The sequence below is a fragment of the Triticum urartu genome, chromosome 1A, assembly GCF_056163025.1.
Source record: "Triticum urartu cultivar PI428250 chromosome 1A, HENAU_Tu73, whole genome shotgun sequence".
NCBI lineage: Eukaryota > Viridiplantae > Streptophyta > Magnoliopsida > Poales > Poaceae > Triticum > Triticum urartu.
In genome coordinates, this window is record NC_141873.1 from 202,034,757 (window position 1) to 202,052,153 (window position 17,397).

At 41.1% G+C, this 17,397-nt stretch overlaps 1 protein-coding gene across 1 annotated transcript in view; it reads left to right on the forward strand.

Moving 5' to 3' along the window:
* LOC125523646 (sucrose transport protein SUT3-like) overlaps positions 1-17,397 on the forward strand; it is a 39,576-nt gene that overhangs the window by 11,594 nt on the left and 10,585 nt on the right. The window contains exon 6 of the mRNA XM_048688732.2: positions 14,951-14,984. Within this exon, the coding sequence (XP_048544689.1) occupies positions 14,951-14,984 (34 nt within the window). The remainder of the gene's footprint in view (positions 1-14,950; positions 14,985-17,397) is intronic.

Here is a 17,397-nt window from a genome sequence, read left to right on the forward strand (position 1 = left end):
AACAAGAATAACGAAACTACTTAGTGATAAAAGCAAAAAAACATACAAAATAATTTTCATCCTACTCTATTGCTCCCGGCAACGGCGCTGGAAAGAGCTTGATAATCCCCAGTGCAAGGAAACTGTCGTAGTACTTTCTAAAGAAGGAATAAGTGGTAAGTATGGAGTGTCAAACCCACAAAGAGCTAATGGTAAGATCTATATGTCTTCAGGCTGTATCTGCCATGAATGCAATCCAACATGCACTTACCATTTTCTTATCTAGAAAGAAGAAATAAAACTACAAAATGGGTATAAATATGTAGCTTTGCAAGGTAACGAAGAACATAAATAGAAAAGTAGGTGTTGGCTAAGTAATGATACAATATAATACAAATAGCGAGTGTGGAATAGTGGTGGTATGACAAGGGGAATTGTACATGGAAAGATCAAAGCCTCACGGGACACATAAAGAGACATACCCACCACCCTTGTGCATGCAAACCTAACAAGAGATGCCGATGCCAGCTACACCATGCTTTCTTTCCGACCGACCTAATGTTCCGAGGAGAATTAGGAATGGTTGTATCCCTGCGTCGAGTGCCTATGAAAAAGTAAAATAAAACATGGATGGGGAGAAATAAATCGCTATTTACGGCCAGACATGTCAAGGTCCACTTACAACAAATTGCCAAATTGTTATGAAGTGCCACACATACACAAAGTGCCAAATGATTACGAAGTGCCTAAAATTTTACACGAAGTGCCAAATATTACAAACTACTTGTCAATTCACACGAAGATCTCTACAAATACAATATGTTGTTAAGTTCTACTTGATCAATCATTAAGTTGTAATGGGTCAACCACTAAGTTACAACATGAGAAAATACATCGTAATGTGCAGTCAAAGTTCTACTACGGGGATGTGGAGGAGGGGAGCTCGCCAATTTCTTGATTCAGAGACCCTCGTGGTGATGGAGGTGGACGGTCGGCGTCCGCGATGTCAACCAACTTCAGCTCACCGGTCATATCTAGTGAAGAGAAAGCAAGACAGACATGGGAAGCACCCAAGTGATGGTGACACATTGCATCATAGAGCGCACAAACAAATCAGTGTTTTGCCAGCCAGATCCTGATGGGGAGTAGGAGGCTCCTGCTCGACATTCAAGCAATGGCGGGGGAAGACCTCACGGCCAACGTGTCATGTGCCTAGAACAGATGCACATCACTAGATCCCACCTTAGAGGGAGGTAGTTGGTGTCAATTATTTACTATAGTGAGGAGGGTAGGGGATATGTTTTTGTTGTTCTCGCCATCCTGGGATGGGGATAGGCACGACGATGATGTGACATAGTGAGCTTGACAAATTCTGACGGTTCTTGTCTAGATCTTGTCTCCTCGTGTCTTCCTCGTCACCCATGGTGAGGACCACATTGTGACCACAGAAGGAGCACACTAACCTCCTACTCTCCATGGGTTCATGCGCCACTTCTACCTCCACCCATGATTTTGGTTTCCAGAGCACATCTCCTTCCAGGAAGAGGTGTGGTGGAGGCAAGGGGAGAGGTGGTGTCATCAGCTGCTTGGGGGAGTGGTGGTTGGATCTGGTTGGTAGGGGCGAGAGGGGAGGTGAGGTCGGCTGGAGAGGAGAGCAGCAATGTTTTGGGAGGACAGTGGAATTGTGAGGAGGGGGTGACAAAAAGTGTAGGTTGATGTAAGGATGCTCTGGGGAGAGGCGAGCAGTATGGACCCACACCTGTCAGTGAGGTGCATGTTTTCTCTCTCTCTCTCTCTCTCTCTCTCTCTGGATTTTCTACTAGTTTAGCTGCCAGGATCATGAGTGGGGTGAATAGCTAGATTGCATCTCCATGGGTACACTAACATAACACATATTTAATTGACAAACACTTATTCGGCAAGCACTTTGAACTACAATAGAGAAACCACAAAATTTAAATAGTGAAAACTTATAAACTTGACGTGGCTTTTGGTATAACTGTTGAGTCAATTATCAAATTGTTTGTCAAAATCATGCGTAAAGTATATTAGTGGAAAGCTATGGATTAGGTGACCCCTTTTTTATGTGACACACTTTTCAAGCTTCATTGCAGTCTAATGGCAATTTTGAAAACGGAGTTTTTCCCATCGAGCGACATCGATAGTATTTTTTAGACTTTTTATCGCATGCGAAAATGATGTAGATGGTATATTATTGAAAACATATCGAAGAGGAAAAAAACTAGACGTCATCTTCCTAGTTCCTTATGGTTTAAGAGCAGTTAATAAAAACTAGAATTCGTGTTTTGGCGCAGTCCAAATTGACAAGTGAGCTGCATCAAAGGGGCAACTGAACTGAGCTTTGCTAATAGAAGTCGGCTAAGTATAGTTTAGTGAACTCAAAGTGAAATTTTCAGCGCCAACAAGTGAACTACCGGAAATATTTTCCACATGAGGATGTTGACTTCTCGAATAGTAGCGAATCCTGACACATCGAAGCGATCTACAAGTTTTTCTAAATTGTTTTTCCCCTATGTTCTAGGCTCCATGGCATGAGAGCGGCAAACTGCATATGTGTTTTTGCACAATTATTTTATGGGGAGAACCAAGGAACTCATTATAACAAACTACTTCCATTTTCTTAGCAATTTATGAACAAGTCCCTAAATTTTCACAAAATCCTAGGGTGGCCTCCACCATGGAGCATTGTGGCACACCAAAGCCCGTGCATGCGTGGGGTAAAATGTCTGTCATATGCTGGAGAACCATAGTACCATGCCGCACGCTGATGACAAAATCCTATGGTGGCCTCCACCATACACCGGTGGAGCCTTGGATCGGCGCTGGAATCACAAGGGTGGCCCGATCTTCATGAATTTTAGGTGTATTTGCGGAACAACACAAGGAAATGGAGGAAATCATGAGGAATCACAAACAAATGAAGGAAAACACATGGAAAACTAGTGATTCCAAGGCGACACCCTCTTGTAATCATACATCCACACCACATGGTTCCCATTGTTTCTTAAAAATTCATTGGTGAAGCAAACAACAAGGTGGAAGATTCTTCCCCAAGTCATAAGACATGGATGGCTTGAATTTCATGGAACGAACCTTCTCCAGAAGTGGAGGTCTTGAACTCCAAACGAGTATTCACTTCAAAGGGTGGCCTTGTACTATATGAGGAGTCATCTTAACAAGGAGAGGTCCCACAAGGGCAGGTACATGAGCTAAGCTATAATGTATTGTCATTTCTTAGCTAAACATCTAGGAGGGGGATGGGTATATATAGGTCCACCCACAACGGGGTAAATGAGGACAAAAAGATACATAGGCTAGTCGCCTAAAAGTTGCGCGCATGTGGTGGTTATATGGGGTCCTCCTCGCTGATATAACCGACTAGTGAGGCGAGTGTTTGCCAGGCATTGGAGGTAGGTGGCATGCTCCAACAGTTTACATCGGGGTAAGTGGGTGGTATAATAGGAACAAATGTCAGGTTTTCTCGGGTTCCTGCTAGTGTAACCGGGCGGGATGAGCTTGTTATATTGGCCACTTGGATGTGGCCATCCTTTCCCGTCTTTCGCCACGTGAGTGTCTTGGTGTTTCTTCTTTCGCTCCCCATCTTCCACTACAAATGGTGTGAGCTCTTTCTTGTGCATGCTCCCCTCCATTGCACAATTGTCACTAGGCAACTTATATGTGCAAATGAAGGAGCATCAAGTATTATACCATCCATGAGAGAATCAAGTAGACATGCATAAAAGGCAGAATTCATGTTAGTAGATGTGATGCATGTGACCCTTCGCGATGGAGACAAAGCCATGTTGATGATCGTCGGATGCAATTTCTCATGTCATTCTCCGCACCCTTCAAGAGGAGTCTCCCTCTACTTAAAACATCGTCACCATAGAGAAGGGATAGATCAGAGTTACCACAAAAATGGAGCTTGTCAATCATCATGTACTAAAGGCCTACACATGCACAAAACAAAGAAAATAATGTGCGTTCATGGTACAAAAAATGTGTCATCCATCAATACCCATCTCTTCTCTTGCGCATACCATTAGCAAGTAATACGGTTGATAAATATATGGTGTATTTATGCATATGTCATAGAAATGACATGCATGCTGTAAATAAGGAAAACAAGCATGCTTCACATGTAACATGTAAAAATATGTAAGTATATATGAGAAATCTATGGGGGCCTTATCGTGCAAGAATAAAGCAATGTCACACTCAGCACATATAATATAGCAAGTATTCAACATGATGGTGGCAACAATGGGAATTATTAGACAATATTCAAAACAAAGCCTGTGAAAAGCATGGAAATGGTTGCCATCAACCGTATGGAAAGAGCAATTATTCATCATGGGTGATGCAACACACAAGGTATATGCAAAACAAAACCATGGCAAAAGTTTCATTGTGTAGGCAAGAACTCCTACATAAACAAAAATGTGACATCATGCCACCCCCAACACAACAAGCATCATGAAAGTTATGGGTGAAAGATCTAAAATGATAAAAGAAAGTTACTCTGCCAAGCTTGTAAATACACATAAAAGTAACACAGTGATGGGTCATTTATAATGCAGAGCATGGGTCACAAAGGCATGTCATTGGAATAGTAATGATTAAACCATGCATTGTGAATATGGTAATATGGGCAAAACATATGTAGTGGAAGATACCAAAGAATCATTGGAGTGCAATTTAGAAGAGGTACGTGAATTCGTGTCATGAAGAAGAAGATAGGAATGATACTCCATGGAGACCTACGCCTTGTTTGCTCTAAAGAGCTCGTTTTGTAACCTCATGTTGAGTATGAGTTGAGAAGTAGTCGTGACGTCCTACACATGCAAAAGACAAAACTAATTATATGTGTGCATGGTAGATAAAGAGATCATCCATCACGATGTGTTTGTTCATTTGTACATCACTGTTAAACTCAAAGTGCATGAATAATATGTGCATCAATGTTTATATCCATGGCACTACGCATATTGTGCAAGGAAGGAAAAAACATGTTGCACATGGTACAAAAAAAATCTCCAATCATATGGGAGAAGTCTGTGGGGGCATTCTCATGTGCAATAGAATAAACATTGTTACACTCCAAACTCTATATGTTTGAAGCAAGCAAGTAGAGTTTTGAAAAAAAATTATGGAATGACATGTGCAAAGCATGGGTATAAATGCAGTCAAGTTGTATGGAAGAACAATTAGTCAACAAACTTAACATGACACACAAAGCATTCTTATTTTATGGATGGGAAAATGTTAACCACAAATTATACATATAGCACTATTATGCTTGAAATCAAAACAACATAAAGAAGAACTATTCATCATGTTTGTTACAACATGTGAGGCATTACCAAGAACATTTACCATACAAAGGTGGTCATGGCAAGGCATATGAAGTTTATTATAAGAATTATGCAAACATAACATGGTAATATCATAATAATATATGCAAATACCACAAGCTAAAACATTTCAACTATGTCTTCGCACAAATAAAATTCAACTTAATTCATATGCATAGGTGCTAAGGATAGATCTTGAAGATGTGATTTCAGAAACCTTAAGCATAGCACAAGACAAATTCATGGGACTATCAAGCATGATATAACATATGGGATTGACGTAAGATATCACATGTAGAACGCTATCACAACTACTTGATATCATATATTGTCATCACAAATAGGTGGCAAATCAAAGCACGCAGAAGGTAAAAATGGGGCGTGCCATAAATATATGAGCATTATTATCATGCAAATTGTCCAAGTCCAGTAGGAGGATAAACATATCATCAAGACCCATTGTACCTTTGTGTTCCTGCTCATATGGAGTAAGTGTTGTAGTGGAAACGAACATATTGTGTCCAAGTTCAGCATTTTGATGATAAAATGTGTGAGGGGGGTATTCTTCCACTATGTCCATTGTCTTGCCCATTAGAGGGAAGGACTTGTCCAGGATTGGGGAGCCATCAAGTACGAGACATTGCACCAAGTAAGAAGACACAAATAGGAGTAGAGTTTAAGTTGTTAGATTGGTAAATGGCCCCAGATCAAAATGCATAGGTGACTAAAAGAAAACAATAAAAAATAGGCTAGGTCTAAAGGTTTTCACCTGCAGCTATGAACTTGCACTCGAGATCCTATCAGATAATCAACATGGCACTGGTAAACATTGTTACATATATCTTATCAAAGTATTGTTATGGGAGATGCATCCAAATAACCCGCGACCAAGTACCTCTGAATCATGGTTCTATGGTCCAACAAAGGCCCTTCCAACACATGGGGTTAGCTCAGTTATTAAGGGAAAAGTAGAGCAATACATTGGGCACTTAATGATTGCACCTTATCTACCCCCTAGACACTATCTTTCAGCTAGAATACTAATATTATTGCCACCGACATTCGTCATAGCCTTCCATTCTTCTCCACCCTAAGCATCTCCTTGTTAAATCTTCGGTATCTTGTGTATCTGTAAGCCCTAGGATCGAGGAGGGGACAAAACCATTGTGTAGCACATAGAGATAATGTTAACTCAAAGTAAACCAATGATACCTTAACGCTTGTACATGGGGATACGAGGCTATGACACCCCTTAGCCCTTGGGGACTACTCACACAACACAAATAAATCACATACAATAGACATTATGAAGATTTCTACTTAGGGATGAATGAGTAAGTCATACAATGTTGATCACGTTATACACTCGATTACAAGTATGATGACTAGTGGAGATAAAGGCTATGGTGATGGCGATGGCGATGGCTATAGAGTGGTGGTGGGTAATGTAGATCGGAACGAGTTGGTAGCTCTAATGAATGGTCAGTCGTCTTATTGGTGGCTCTCATTTGGTGAAGGTTTCCTATCCTTTATAGTGCAGATGGGCTGAATAGGGTTTCAGAGTGCCTCTGATGCAAATGAGCCTAGAGACCCTTTATTGATGTTGTCATGCATCACATCATGGAGACGGTGGCATGCGATACGAGTAGTATCATAAACGTGGAGGCTTGTAGGACATGACATCTTGTTGCCTTCTTCTGTGGACACTGTTCTGTTACTCCTTTTCATGGGCATCATTTGTGATGTCCTACAAGAGCAAAGGCAGTTGTAGCACTTTCACGATAAGTTGAGTGTCGAATCCATAGAGAGTAGAATGGAAGGCACTACTAACCTCATAATTATGTTACTGCCAATGTAGTTCCATACACACCCAAACCAGACTTTGGAAATAGACTACTCTATAAGTTACTAGGAAAAAGGAATGAAAAGGAGTTTATGTAAACTACGAATGGAAATGTAAAAAAGTAAGGTGTTCTCAAGGGCTCCAGAGTCATCGCTACTAATATGATCCACGCAAGAAGTGCGGAGCATAGCTCTCTATCATATCACTAAGCCACTCTTTATATATCGAAGTGGGCGGTTCCCGATACATATATGTTCTACTCGAAGTAGACTTCATATCACATAGGCCACCACCAAAGTTTCCCCATGCCAGTTATCACTACGGTTCTTAAGGGTTTCCCCATGGATGCAGCCAGATGTGAGTTTCCCTCTTACTCCCCTACCAACTGCAGAAGGACAAGAAAGAAGCTTTTACTGTTTTCTCACAATACCTAAACATCAAAACCTAAACAAACAAAAGTAGTTTGCTTCACGAGCAATCACAACGATAATTCAAGAGAGGCCTCCTCTCAATATTCGTGAAGGCTACTAACTCGATAATAAACATAAGATATTGGATCACTTGAAGGAATCTAATTCTAGTCATAAAGAGTTCATCCATATCCTCGAAAATAAGTATGACTACTCAAACATGTGAAGGGAGCACATAAAAGAGAGGGCCAAGTTACAAGCTGGCATTGAGCCAATGAAACGAGAAGGCATGGCGGTGTTGGTGAAGATAGTGCTGATGGTGATGTTGATGGTGCCGGTGGTGTTGGTGATGAAGGAAATGCCGGTGGAGGCGGCGTGGTGGAGATGGCACTAGCTCGAAGGCTAGTGCATGCAGTGGCCGAGCTTCTTCCTCCTTATATTGATCTTGTCCATTCTTCCATGAAGGTGTTGTTGGTGCAACAATGAAGGTGATAGAGATTGATCTTGGATGAATGATGGATGATGGTGGTGGCTATGGTTGGAGAAGTATTTTAAGGGCTCTCCCAAAGCCTCCACTTTTCTTCTTTGATCCAAGGGCTCTATATGAGCCCAATTGTCTCCCAAACCCTTCCTTATTAGCCAAGGATCACGTAATAACCAACAGGGACAAAATCGTTGAAGAATCCTATCTAGAGAGGCATCATTCAGAGCTATCTAGGACTGGTACGAGCAGTGGTGCGACTAGGTTTGATCATACCAAAGGTCGTCGAATCCGGAAACTTTTACATCCAAACTCTATTTTCAATGTTATTGGCCTCATTGCAAGAACAACGCCGATGCATCTGTGGTATTAGATCTTAGTTTGGAGCACTTTGGAAAAAAAATCTCATTTTTGGCCTTTCGAAAGGCCTAAGTCGGGTGCTCGTAATCCTCTGTATTAAATCCATCTTTGGCCTTTTGATTGTGCTTGGTCCTAGGTTGCTCTAAGACACCCTTAGACACAACAAAACAAAGGAAACTAGTAAAAACTAAAGAAAAAAACTATGCAATGCTCACAATGAAAAGAGTGAAAAGTAGTAATCATGCATAATGGACATATATTTGGTTCAATGGAACATGATATATGTAGAGCACATGCAACAAAGGAGCTCAAAAAATCATAAAATATAGAGCCAACAAACTCCCCATACTTATATCTTGCTCGTCCTCAAGTAAGAGGGTTGACTACCTAATATTTGCCAACTCGAAAGCTTATGCTGAAACCAAACCCCAAGAGTGAACCCATGCTCATTGTGCGAGCATGCAAAAATTAACTAGCAAGGGAGTGATACATGATATCTCCTTAATTCCATTGCCATGGAGGTCGAGAAAGATGGAATATTTCTACAGAGTCCAAATTCCCATAGCCAAAGGTTTAGAGAGAAGGTCAAATTATGTTATGAACAATGCAATGCCCATCATGGACAAAAGAAACTATGGATTATCAATCACCTCAAAAGCACCAACCCAAGGAATACCAGGTCTAATTGGAAGATCATCCATCTGCATTAGTCAACCGCTCAACTACCTATGCAGAGATTTGTGCAAGCCTATGCCTCGTGCTTAATGGGAAAGTAGAAAATTGTTAGGGTTTTAAGAATTCGAAAACATAGGAAGTCTTTCATTAACACAACTAGCCATTAGGAATGCGTTATGATCGTTGTTGATGTGACTATGCGAGGAGTAGGCCGTGCAACTAGGATGCAAGCAGAGCTATGAATATGTGAAATCTCCCCAACGGACTAAGTGCAGGTGCATCCAACTTGCTTCCTCATAAAGACCTTTAGCATTTGAGGAAGCTTGTCATCGAAATAAGACATGCAACTTATGAAACTTTCTAATCTACAATGCATGAAGTGGTGCTACTTTGAAGCACAAGTGTATACTAAAAAGTGAAATGGTGTTGCTCCTTCTCTCATCACCACCCTTTTTTGTAGCACCTCTGTGATGCATCTCTTATTTGGTCTCTCTCTTTTTGGTAGAAGCAACACCTTATAATGATGATCAACACACTTTTGTAGCACCTCTGTGACACACTAAATGTAATCATAACTCAATATCAAAACATGAGAGAAACTCTGTATGAATGACTTAGGTTGTGTGCCAGGATATGCAATGATTCGGCGTAGCATAGACATCAAAAAATGGACAAGCCATAAAAATATCATGCTAGCCATACTACGGTCATGCAAGGAAAATCGAAATAAATAATATGTCTTTAGTCATGTAATGTAATATGATGGTAGTGCAAGGCGGTATACTCGGAATGGCTATAAAAATGCCATGATAGCTAGGTATGCTGTCTGTTTTGAGGCGATGTAGGGTTTATGTGTAGGAGAACAAGAGAAAGTTCTCCCATAGGTTTGGATGTACTAGAGAAGTATGCGCCAGGTCTCAATGTGAGAGTGGGCAATGCTCGGTATTGAAGAGGCTAGCAATAAAATATGAACATAAATGTAAAGGCTTTGAAATCACTTTAGTCATAAAGAAGGCAAACACTACACAAGGGCATCACTGTATCATGTTGCGTAAGAATCAAAATCTAAGTACTGCAAGGGGGTAGATTTGCGGGGGATATTGTTGCACATCCCAGATCAACCAAAGTCGCCGGGTTCATCTGCAAAACCCTCTACAACATTCGATCGCTAATCAAGCCACAATTAGAGTCCCCAACTTATGTAATTAGGTGAGAGAATGGCAAGAATTTAAACGAATCCTTTATTATTTTTGATAAAAAAAACATGGCAATGTCTTCCAGAAAATAATCAGATTTCCTCGCGCTAACTAAAATGAATGCAAAGAAGTATGCCAAAACAAGGGGACACACGATTGCACAAGAACTTTATAATAAAGAGCATTGCACGAAACACTATGCATGCAAAAGTAACTTCCCCACACTTAAAACTTTGCAAATAAAAACTAGGGAAAATTATGAAAGTAAAAAAAGAAAATACAGTTATGAAAAGAAAGCGTCTGACGTGGTTACCTCCCCAAGATTAACATTAAGCAAGAGTTAGAGACTTCCACCGTCGGGCCACATATAACCTCTCCTTTAATAGATGTGGACCTTGCTTCAATGGATCTCCAAGTTGTGGTCCAGTGGTTGCCCCCGATAGAACCTACTTGAAAGACTAAAAACAAGGTATTTTTATGCTTTTTATGCTTTTTTGGGTTTTTCATTTTTTATAGTACAGAGGATTAGCATGACAACTAAGTTCACTAACCTAAGCACCATGCGTAAGTGGATAAACTAAGTCTAGGAGTAATATGTACCACTAGATTTGCATGAAGTATGTGTGAGACAAGTTAACAAACATGATTGTGCAGCTCGTAAGTGCCTAATAAAAACATAGATCCTCACTTAAAGTGAGAAACTCGATACTAAGAAACTTTTGTGAGACGAGGTTCGTATTGAAAACATTATCGACCGCTTGTGGTTGAAGTTCTTCAAATTGAAGAAACAGATCAGATTGTGCGGTTCTTTTATACAGTTGGCACCATACTGTATATGACAACACATAAGGTCCAAGCCCATGCGAAAATAACACATAGAGAAAATCACCGAATCAATATACGAATGTAGTTCATATATCAAATCAAGAAAGTAAATAAACGAAAACATATTTTCTACAGAGAATTACTACCTCTGTATCAAAATATGAGACATTTTGGTAGGTTGACCAACCAAAACTTCTTATATTTTGATACGAAGGGATTAATTTTTAAGGAGCTACGGAGGTAATTGATGCAAATTATAAAGCAAATGATCGGTTAGAAAATACATTAGCAACATGTGATGTGGAAAACAATTCAATTGGAGGTATTTATTGCCTCATACGAGCACGCTTGGTTGTATAGTCTGGTATAGTTTGCTCTAGAAGTTCAGTCCTTATTGCCGCCCTTTGGTACGACTGGGCGGTACGAGCGTGAGCGCTAAACCGTTCGCCGTCTTGGAAAATCTTGACCTTTTGTTAGTCGGGTTTGACGTCGGGTACGAGCACGAGCTACAACATGAAAAGTTCCTAATTTCCATTTTCTCCTATTTATGAGAAATATAGTACGGATGCATACGCTAATAACATGCTCACACACTCATCCCTATAAAGGCAAGCACTCATACCCTACTGTGAGCATCTAAGAGAAGTTGAGACGACACGTGTTGAGATTGACAAACTCACCACAGCCACCTTGTAATCAACAAGTGTGTCATAGTTTTGTCGATGACATAGGTAGGGATTTTGCATCAATTTATAAAGGTTTTATTTTGCATCATCATGTGTTTGCCGGACCTTTCGGCCTCATCGCCAGACCGAAACCTTGGAAGTATGTGGTCTATCGCCCAGGTAATGATTGGAATCTGAACGGTAGTGATTGTGCTCAACAATGGTGCAGTTGTAAGTCTATAATACCTTCCAGTTTAAAAAGATTTGTATTACCTTCATTCATTGTAGCTCATTGAATCATGCGCAGCTGGATTTGATTGTCTAAACAAAACTGGACATTTCAATCACATACTAAGTAGCTAATTGCCTGTGCGTTGCATTGAAGCCACACATATTCCAGCGGTTCGATGCCAATCGTGTCCGAAATATACCTTACACACACAATATATGTAAGATTTGGTTTCCTTTGAGTATGAGCAGTTGAAAGAAAGATTTTATAAGATTTGATTGTATTTGAGTATGAGTAGGTGAAGGCAGGAAAGTTTTGATTTAGTTTGGATTTTGGTAATATTTGATTTGATTTCAGTATGGATAGGGGAACGCATGGAATGTTTTTAATTTAGTTGAGGTTTTGGTAAGATTTAATTTAATTTAGGTACATGCAGGGAAACAAAAAGTGATTTTTTACTTAGTTCAGGTGTTGACAAGATTTTATTTTGTTTGGTTGAGTTAATACATGACACGGGAGGGACGACATACATGACAAAGAAAATCAAATGAGGAAGGGGCATGGGTGGAGGCGAACATACAACATACAACTCCCCTTTAATAGTTGAGATATGCAAGTCACGGAATTTCCCACTTCCGAAAAGAATCCTCCTCTGGCTAGAGTTATATTAGATCATGTAGAGTGGTTGATTAGACAATTTTATCTTAAGTGTGCTACATAATCTCAAGAAGACAATAAACAGTTATGTATAGTGAATAATATGTTAGTCTTATCTCAGGTAAGTAGATATGTGGTGAGAGAAATTGTGTTAAGACATCATCCTTTAATTAAGAAAAGAATTTTTTTTTATGATTTCTCTCTTCCACCTCAACATTTACCCTACATGGCAATTCTAAAATAAATCATTGTACAATCCCAAACTCGAAATAACAAGCACAAATGGGGGACTTGAAAAGAGTGCATCCTTGAACAAATACATGGTGCAAATAGTAATGTGATTTAGAATTTATGTTCTCGCTTATATAAAGAAGGTTCAGATCAGCCACTGAGCTGCAAGCAGAATATTTAACTTATTTTATTCATGACGTCGAGGGATTAACTAACACAACTGAATCATATCTATATTTTATATAGATACAATTTTACCACATAGGAGGAAGATTTTCTATCGGAGCTTATCACACAGAACTAGTTAAGATGTTGTGAGATTTCTGCAGTGTAAAAGTTTTCAAAACTCAAGGGAAAATACTGGAATAATACACCCATAATATAAGATTATCTGATGGACTGATTGAAAAAAATACGACTATGTGTGATTTGGACAAAAATAAATAATTAAGTATATATGTTTATGCAGCGGTGAGCTAAAATGATTGTTTTTTTTGTTGATAGCACGTAAACGCATATTTTCACAATCACGTGGTTGGGTTACCTTATAACATTGGTGTGATGTTCCACTATCCATTCGAGTTTGGGATTGTACAATGATTTATGAGTTATTTTTCACACGCATTGTTGCATGTGTGGTCAATTTTTCACATTATATAGACTAGCAAAAAGGCTTCTGTGTTGCAATGGGAGAAAAGAAATACCACACACTCTTAATTTACAAAAAAGGTCTATAATCTGAGAATTTGTAGCTACGGCCCAAACAAAAATGGTCTTAGCCTACAAAAGCACAGTTCAAGATTCCACATGTATTTTATTTCAACACGGCTTGCATATGGATTTAATCCGTCAAAAGAAATGGGCAAGTGATCATGTATTTATTCATGTCATGTGTGAAATGGGGTATTGTTACCGGCCGGTAAAGGAAAACGATAAAAACAGACGATGACACATCAGCACACTACGGAGACATATGTGCATAAAGGGCAATTTTTAGTATAAGCATCGCCAACTTAGGGTAACTATTGAAAACTTTTTTTCACATGCATATTTACATGAAGAGTTGTTAAAAAGATACATAATTTTTTAAGCATAAAGAGATATTTTTTTGTCTGAAAAAGAACATTGTTGTATGGTCTCCCGTGGACGCGGGTACTTGCGTCCATATTTCATCACTATTTATTGCCATACATGTCATAGGTATTGGTCCATGTTTCATCTTTTTTATATCTTGTCAAACTTGTCTTTTATTTTATTTTTTTGTCTTGCATGCCTCCTTTTTACTTTTTGCCATGCATGTCCTGTCTTTCTTCTTTTTATATATAGTAGAATAGTGCAACATCTCACCTTTATCGGATCTTCTATGCATTTTCTTTTTTATTTCTTTTATAGAGGGCATCCAATTTTTAATTTATCTTTAGTTTCGTATCTAATCCTGATTTTGCTGAGGTGTTCATCCCCAATCCGAATCACTACCAATATGATAGAAAGACGGATAATGCATTACTGATTAAGATTGCACCCTATATAATATTTTGTTTAAATTGCTAATAGGTAAAATAACACCATATTAAGATTCTACATATTTTTCTAATCAAAATTCATATATAACATGTTAAATTTGAAGTTACGGTTTAGAAGATATGGGTATTTTAAAAAACATTTGATATCTACTACGGGTTTAATGTCAAAAAAACCAGTGGGCTTTCTATAAAGTAGCATGACGGACTAAGAATGCCTATTTCTTTTATTAGTAGGTACAGATTTGTTGTTTCTATCATAGCTACTCTGGAAAAGATTGACTACACATGCAACAATGCGTGTGAAAAATATTACGATGTTCATATCTCATAAATATTTTACATCTTGCTCAAATATAAAACAACCAATTGCGGCAATAATTTGTGGGGTACATTGTCTAATTTATAAACTTTGAACGAAAGCGTGAACCACTGAAACTTGGTCTCGGTTCCATGATAAATATGCTCCTTGACGTCTTTTTATCTGTGTCTTCTTTTGTCTAGGGTCCAGCACGCGCGTTGATGGCCGATTTATCAGGTATATAACGAGCATCACCCTGCTTGGTTCGGTCATCCAGCTTATGTTCTTCCCACACATCTAAGAAAAATTTATGCGATCGATCATCAACATGTTTTTTTTGCGGAAAACATGTTTGGATTTGATGAGTGCATACCCGCTTCCCGTGCAGCCTTTCTCTGGTGGTCACTCCTGTCCCCGCGTCCAACAACTTCCTTCTCGCGCCCCGATGCCCCTCCTTGTCTCCATGGATTATCCCTCCTCCGCCGACGCTGGCCACTCCCGAGCGCTACGTCGGTTGGACGCGAGCCCCTCTTCCTCCATCAGCCCTATGTAGGCACTCTGCGATGACATGGTCAAAATCCCCTGAGTCACTGCAGTGAACGCCCCCGCCATGGCCCTCGTTCCGAGATCCACTATGTCTCGCCAGTGGAGGAGCCTATGGCTAACAAGAGAACTGGGAGACCTTGTGCAACCACCAACCACGAAGGCGGCGCCATCGCCGCCAGGCCTCGGCTCGCTCCCTCGTCCAAGCATGTCTCCTGATGCGAGAACCTGCTCTAGGTGCCTCTAATCTGGCCACCCCCCCTCAAAGTGCCTTCGAGACTGGCGCTGCAAGTATTGTGGCTTCTATGGCCACATTTCACGTGTGTGTGTGTGCTACCTCCCTCCCATGCCTACGCACTAGCGCCATGCTGCCAGCGAAGTGCCTGCATCCTAGCTCCCGAGGGTCCTAGGCTTCCAGTGTGACGCCCCTAGTGCCGACTGCACCCCCACTCCCCGCCGTGGCTACCATGTTCTCCCAACCCCCCCCCCCCCACATCGTCGGCGGATTCATCCTCTCGGGAGGTGGTGGCCCTATTTGGACACCACTCTCTCCACCATGCGAGCTCGATCTTCTATCTCCCTCGCTTGGCTGAGCTGGAGGTGGCCAAGGTTGGTCTGCTGCTGCGCTTCTAGACACCATGGCCAGCTACCGTAGTTGTGATGTTCACACCGATGTTGAGGAGGACCTCCAGATGCGATATGGCCTAATTGTAAACAAGTTCGCCCTTCATAGTCACTATCTCGAGGACTTCCACTTTCGCTTTGGCTTTGTGAAGACTCACGCCAGGGTCGCTATGATCAACCTCCACACAGCACACTTCCAGCTTCTTTCCACCCTTGGAGTCCATCAATTGGTGTTGAGCCTGTATGCTCATCAAGATCACTGGCATGCGAGACCATGCATGGTTTTGGTACTCGGCTGATATGCTGCTTACCCCATTCTACCTGATCGAGGCCTCGCGCCCAAGACAAGCGAAGGCCTTCCGTCTATCGGCATGGACGATGAACCACAATGGCATCCCCTAGTTGTTGGAAGTACTTCTTCAGGTGCCCGACGGTGTGCCCCTGTATGTCTCCCCAGACCGCGTCGATAGTTTCACCTTGCCCACGATGTCTTTCCGGGTGTCTATCCATGTCACACTGCCCCTGGATGAGGCCCCAAGCCTAGGATCCCCACCAAGCCTAGACGTGTGGCCTCGCCGCCACGCTCTAGTGATTCCCCTCCCCATAGCGGCTGGAGAGGTGGTGGACACCGACACCCGCCTTGTCGAAAATGGCATTGGGTCTTGAGACCATATCCCACTGCCCCTCCGCTTTGTCGGCCCAACTGCCATCAGAGGCACTTTTCTCCTTTGGAGAAGTCGAGTGAGGCTCCTATGACCAATGAAGATCTGCCAGGCATGGAAGCTGACTAGGTCCAACCTACAATTCAAACTCCACTTGATGTGCCTCCCAGCGTAGCTCTCTCTCTCTCTCTCTCTCTCTCTCTCTCTGAAGTTGCGGCCCCACAACGCCACCCTCCTGTTGAGCGTGACCGAGACTATGTGAAGCCTTGGAGGTGGCCAGCCTACTAGTGTGGCCTGCACCACCTCTTCTACTACCAGCCAAACTGGCAATGCCACTCATGTGCTTACAACTACCAGACAAGGCCCCACTATCGTGGTGTAAGACAATATGTTTGGGGGAACCGGCTCAATCCTCTAGGGGTGGCCTATCACATATATATAATAAAGGGTTACAACGTTACATCATATGTACATATGTACGGGAACTATACAGTCTAACACCTTCTCTCAATCTTAGACACTTCCTAAAGAATCTAGAAGGGTAAGATTGCGCCCACAGGTCTCGAACTGTGGTAGAGGCAATGGCTTGGTGAAGATGTCTGCAAGTTGATCCTTAGAAGAGATGAACTTGATCTGTAGTTTCTTCTGAGATACAGGTTCCCGTACAAAAGGATAGTCAACTTCAATGTGTTTCATTCGGGCATGAAATACCGGATTTGCAGATAGGTATGTAGCACCGATGTTGTCACACCAAAGAATAGGAGACTGTGATTGTGGTATACCCAATTCCTGAAGCAAAGACTGTATCCAAATAATTTCTG